This window comes from Rhizophagus irregularis, chromosome 7 (genome assembly GCF_026210795.1).
Source record: "Rhizophagus irregularis chromosome 7, complete sequence".
NCBI lineage: Eukaryota > Fungi > Glomeromycota > Glomeromycetes > Glomerales > Glomeraceae > Rhizophagus > Rhizophagus irregularis.
The window spans coordinates 1,093,195-1,098,812 of NC_089435.1; the positions used below are offsets into that span (position 1 = coordinate 1,093,195).

At 26.7% G+C, this 5,618-nt stretch overlaps 2 protein-coding genes across 2 annotated transcripts; one reads left to right on the forward strand and one right to left on the reverse strand.

The window, feature by feature from the left end:
• Window positions 1-331: 331 nt before the first annotated feature.
• OCT59_027055 (uncharacterized protein) lies at window positions 332-538 on the forward strand (the record flags this gene model as incomplete). The annotated part of the gene is made up of 1 exon (XM_066136681.1): window positions 332-538. One exon carries the CDS (start codon window positions 332-334, stop codon window positions 536-538), a length of 207 nt encoding a protein of 68 aa, XP_065993146.1.
• A 2,787-nt stretch (window positions 539-3,325) lies between these two features.
• OCT59_027056 (uncharacterized protein) lies at window positions 3,326-5,064 on the reverse strand (the record flags this gene model as incomplete). The annotated part of the gene is made up of 3 exons (XM_066136683.1): window positions 3,326-4,234; window positions 4,529-4,742; window positions 4,820-5,064. 3 exons carry the CDS (start codon window positions 5,062-5,064, stop codon window positions 3,326-3,328), a joined length of 1,368 nt encoding a protein of 455 aa, XP_065993147.1.
• Between the last annotated feature and the right edge of the window lie 554 nt (window positions 5,065-5,618).

Sequence of the window (5,618 nt, forward strand, 5' to 3'; positions counted from 1 at the left end):
TTTTCTTAAGAGATCTTTGAAGAAAAAATATTAATTTTATAATGAAGTAACTGAAAAGAAAAACTCCATTAAAACTATCAAGGAGAAAATATAGTTGGCGACAACTTATAAGCAAATTTAAATATTAACGTTAAAAAATTTATACGTATTTATTCTTTAATGGTAAATTTTTTTCGCTTTATTTATTTCTTTCGTTAATTTTATTAACTATTTACTTTTATTTACATAGTAAAACAAATTTCTTTAGATAAGGATGCATTGTCTAATGCAAGTTTTCATTTTTTTAAATTCTTCAGAGCACCTTAAGTTTAGATGTTACGTATCTTTCATTATGAATTCATTCATTCATTTATTTATTTTAACCAATTCTTTTTTTTTTATTTTTGTTCCACCAGCAGATGGAGGAGCAGCGCCACCAACAAATGGGAAAGATCCAAAAGAAGTGCTGGCAAATGAAGCATCAGGAACAGCATATTGGCAGATGGTAAAGGCCCAGACAACAATAATAATGAAGGAAATCCATCAAGTTCAATTTTAGGTTTTTCTTTTTTTTATTTATTTTTTTTCATTTATTATTTGTTAGTGGTTATTTTTTTTTTTTTTTTGAGGCTTTTACGAAAATGTAATTCAATTAATAAAATTGGAAATTAACATCAAAAAATGTGTTGCTACTCTTATCTTTATTTTTAATTTTTTTAATTTTTATTAATTATTTTATTTCTTTTAAAAAAACAGTAATTATTGTGATTATACATTTTCCTTATCCCCTTTATTAATATCCCTTTGTCTTCCCTTACCCCTTGGTCTACCCCTTGGCCTACTATTTCTCTATCTTCTCTTCTTTCACTTTCTTTCACCTTTCTCATTTTATTAATGTCAGCAACTGTAACGTATAGCTTTCAGTTAAAAGAATTTCTTGGTTAATTATTGTTTGCAACCTTTACAGCATGTGATATTGGAATTGAAACAATTTATCAATTCCTTGACTATTTAAATTACTACAGAATTCAAATATTGGATGCTTAGAAGGAGGATTTGCAGATTCGAAAGCGTTAACTAATAAATGTGCAAGTTCCCAAATTTTTTCTTTTCGAGATTAAATATGATGTGGTTGGGAGGTTTGTACAGAATCATTAATATAATTGCAAATTAACACATCTGTTCGTTCTTTTTCTAATTGTGTTTTAATTTTAATTTTCTTTATCTGTAGGAATTCTTGTCACATTTTGCTTTACAAACTCGACACCAAACAACTCTAACGCTTCATCATACGCAAGAAAGTATCCGTGACTTGCCAACTTAACAGATGGTATCATATAGGGATGGCAACGGTCGGTCATGGTCAGTCATCGGTCGGTCATAACCGGTCAAGAACCTTTGACCGACCGACCGACCGGGTTAACCAACCGTTTGACCGACTGGTTAACTGATCCTGAAAATGTTTGCGAAACGTAATTTAATTGAAATACTTAATAAAAAATGTTTTCGCAACATTTTCTATTAAAATAATTAAAAAAACGTTTGCAAAACATTTTTATTTATTAAATTACGTTTTGCAAACGTTTTCAGGATCGGTTAAACGGTCGGTCAAACGGTCGGTCAAATGGTTGGTTAGAGGTCTTTGACTGACCGATATCAGTCACGGTCATGACCGGTCATAACCGGTTAATGACCGTGACTGTTGCCATCCCTAGTACCATATAAAGTATTGCACGAAGCTGTGGGTCATTTAAAAGTGATGTGATACTGATTTTGCGTGATTTGACTTTCCAGCAATGGGAAACAAAGGGGAAAAGGCTTTTAGGCTTTCATGTTGAAGATTAAATATACCCCATCAGATTCCAAACCAATGTGCTCGTCAATAACTAGCCCACTGAAAATACAGGTACCAAACTTTCATAATTTTATTTTTTTTAAAATATCATCTAATGTTTGTTTATTCTTTTCTATATACAAATTAATTCCTATACCAAGTACCAACAGAAACCCAAATTAGTTCTAATACCTTTAAAGTTGCTCTAAAATCAACACCTTTTTCTAATTTATACATAATCGTACACCTAATATTCCTGCCATATTAAATATATCGCATCCTGAAAAAATTGTAATTAATCATACTTGTTTATTTCTAAAAAAATATTCTATACTTTTATATTCTTTTAAATGTTCATGTATCAATTCTTCTAAAGTATGTATTGTGAAAGCATATAAATATTGTAAATGTAAAATGTTAATCGTTAATGAATAGATATTTGGATGAATATATAATTTCATTTTATAGGTTATACTTCAATAGAACTTGAGCCTGACATTGATATTGAAAGTTAATTAAAATTGAAATTTAACAATTCAAATCTTTAATTAAATATAATTTATATCAATAGATCAAATGTACTTGGAACTAGTAAGCGAAATATTGAAGAATTAAATATAAATTCTCATGAATTTTAAAGTAGGAAAGCACAATATAATTAAGTGATAATAAAGAAATATGGATTTGGAAATCGATTACGAATAATATTTTGGCGTTCTTGAATATTGTATTCATATATTTCATACTTATTTTATATATTGATAATCAATATCATAAACATTTAGCTATTAATTTTAACATTAATATATTCGCGAATAATAGTGATATTTAAAGTGAAATTAAAGGCCACAATAGTTCTAACGTTTAACACATTGTACGTGACATTTTCAAATGTTCACGTTACACTTTCCAAAATTACTAAATAGGATTTATCACAGATTAAAGTTTTGATCTTTTAGAACAAAATTACTACTATATTATATTGAGTTGATTTATATAAATTTAACAGACCTTTTTTTTTAAAAAAAAAAGGTTTCAAAATTCTATTAAAGCCTTTCAACAACCTTTTCATTAATGTTAAATAATTTAAATGATCACAATGTAAATTATTCAAGTTAGAAAATCAAAAGTTAAAAGTTAAAAGAATTTCGTGCATATGGTATATGTATACGGGTTAAGTGGGGTTTAACTAATCAACCAGACGAAAGAATTATTGAATCAGATCAAGGTTCAGTTATTCATGGATTTTGTTCGCGTCCTTCTAGTTGCATAATAATGAAATGCATTTTTTTTTTGCTAATAAACAATTAATTTAATTACAATAGTTTGTAATCAAAATTATTAAAAAATACTACATTGATGATGTATTAAATATAGTATATTAAAGATTATCAAGAAACGTTCATTTTATTGTTTTGAATATGTCTTTCTACAAACTATATTTAGGGTCATTTGATTCTCTCATCTGTTATGATGAATAAATTTAATATTGCCTATTTAGTATTTATGTATTCAAGGTTTATATAACAATTCCAATATAAAACGAGCAACTTGCATAAGTGCTGCTAAAAGTACTATAGTAAAAAGAAACATAATTATAAATAAAAATAACGCTGATATTATAATTGTTGGCAAAAGAAACTTATCAAATAGTATCCATTCAATAAATGGAATTACTCTTTTAAACATTCTCTTGATGAATCGAAAAACCCTATTAATACTTCGAAAAATTCTATTACTAAGTCTATCATCTATAATTTGAAATACTTCATATTCTTCTATTTCAAAATTTTCTTTGTTAATAACTTTCTTTTCATAAGAGTGTTGTTTACTTTTACCAACAATATTATCATTTAAAGAATAAATAAACAAATCATGTAATCCAAAACAAGGTCCTTTGTTTTTGCACCAAGTGATTGCTTCTCTTTTGGATATGACACGACTTAATACAGCAGGAATTGTTCGATTTGTTAATGAAAATATAAAACTATCTGATGATTCATGTTGATGATTATTGTAAACATCATCATGATAATATAATAAAGAACTTCTTTCATTTTCCAATATTTTATAACTACGCCATTCTAATGGATTATATCCACCAATTATTTCACCTGAATCATAAACTTTAATGACAACAACTGTTGGTCCCTTGTTATCACAATTATCATGAAATTTCTTGATTTCAAAATCTTCTTGACTTGCACGATAAATAAGTTTAAATTTAAAAGGTATATTTTTGAAAATATAAGGTGCTCCACGTTTTTTATCAATCCAACTTGCTATCAATGCTGCATCTTTAGAATTAATAATTTTCGAGTCAAAAATAAATCTCGAGGGTAAAACATTGAATGTAGTTTTGAAATTAGGATTTGATAAACATTGAAGAACTTCTCCATCAAGACCATCTGGTAAGATATCCTTAAATTGAGTCCTAATTTTCATATAATCATTGAATGACATTTGAAAGAATCGAATGTGAGGAATACAATCATGAATCGTTTTTTCTAGATTTATGAAATCCGTTGACTTCCATTTAGTTATATCACCATCTAAAATAGAATTAGTATTTTTAATTCCCCATTTAATTAAATATTCCCAAATTTCAATCTCTTCTAATTCAAGATTATCACATTTTAAAAGTTGTATAAGGAAAGTTTTTTCTATTTTTAAGTATTCCTCCGATTCAAAAATAATTTTAGGATTACTACAAACTAATTCTAATGCAAAATTATATAAATTAATGAAATGATCATGTTGATAAACTTTGATAATATCTTTTGGTTGCCAAGCCGATTTATTTTCAGTCAAAATTTCTTCAAGTTGTTGAAATAGTTTAATTAATTGAAGCTCATCTGCTGCAATAACAATATCAACAAGGCTAACTTCATTATTATCTTTAATATAAAGTAATCCTGTATAAATATACCTATCCATGATATTATTTTTGTAAATGATTAATAATTTTTATTTAAAAAAATGATTAAAGTTGAATTTAGTACCTACTTTATAATAACCTCAAACACCAACGGTGAAATGTTAGGTTTGCTAAAAACAACGATTCCATCATCTTCTTTACTTGTCCATCGTGTAGATAATCCATTTTTAAAATAGATTGACCTAGAAGATAAAATTAACGAATGTGCTCTAAATTCCTTAGTATTTTCTTCTTTACCAACTATAATTTTTACATCATAATCGTCAGGATTTTCAAGTAAATTTGAAAAATCTATAGGTAATGTACGATTCATATTTTATAAATTTTATCAAAAAGATAATTAGCTTAAAGGGATCTGATGTTTAAAAATGTATTTAAGCAAGTATTAATTGAACTGTGACGGACCTAAAACTTAGTATTTGTAATAATGACGTTATGATTAATAAGTGGTGTAATAACAGGTAATTTCAACTAATAAACTAATGATAATGGATAAAAACCAAGCTCAGTTAATTCAGTACGAAGTTATAAAATTGTTTTTATTTTTCAAATGCGTAAATAATTGTAAAGAATTGGTCCTGATTTCATGGACGTTTAGATTTTGAGAGTTTTTATTTAAAATTATATATATTTATGAGAGTTTTATTTAAAAATTTTATATATTTATGAGACTGTTTTATATAAAAACATTGCTAATTATTTTTACTACGTTCTGTACTTAGATAAAGCTGCTATATGAAATATTTGAAATATTGGAGACAGAGAAGGAATGTTTTCTTTACTATTGTTTGGTTTCAACGATAACGTATGTTTGTATGTTGTTCGGTGATATGTCTAGACGATGTTTTGTCTTGACCTAAATTTTTA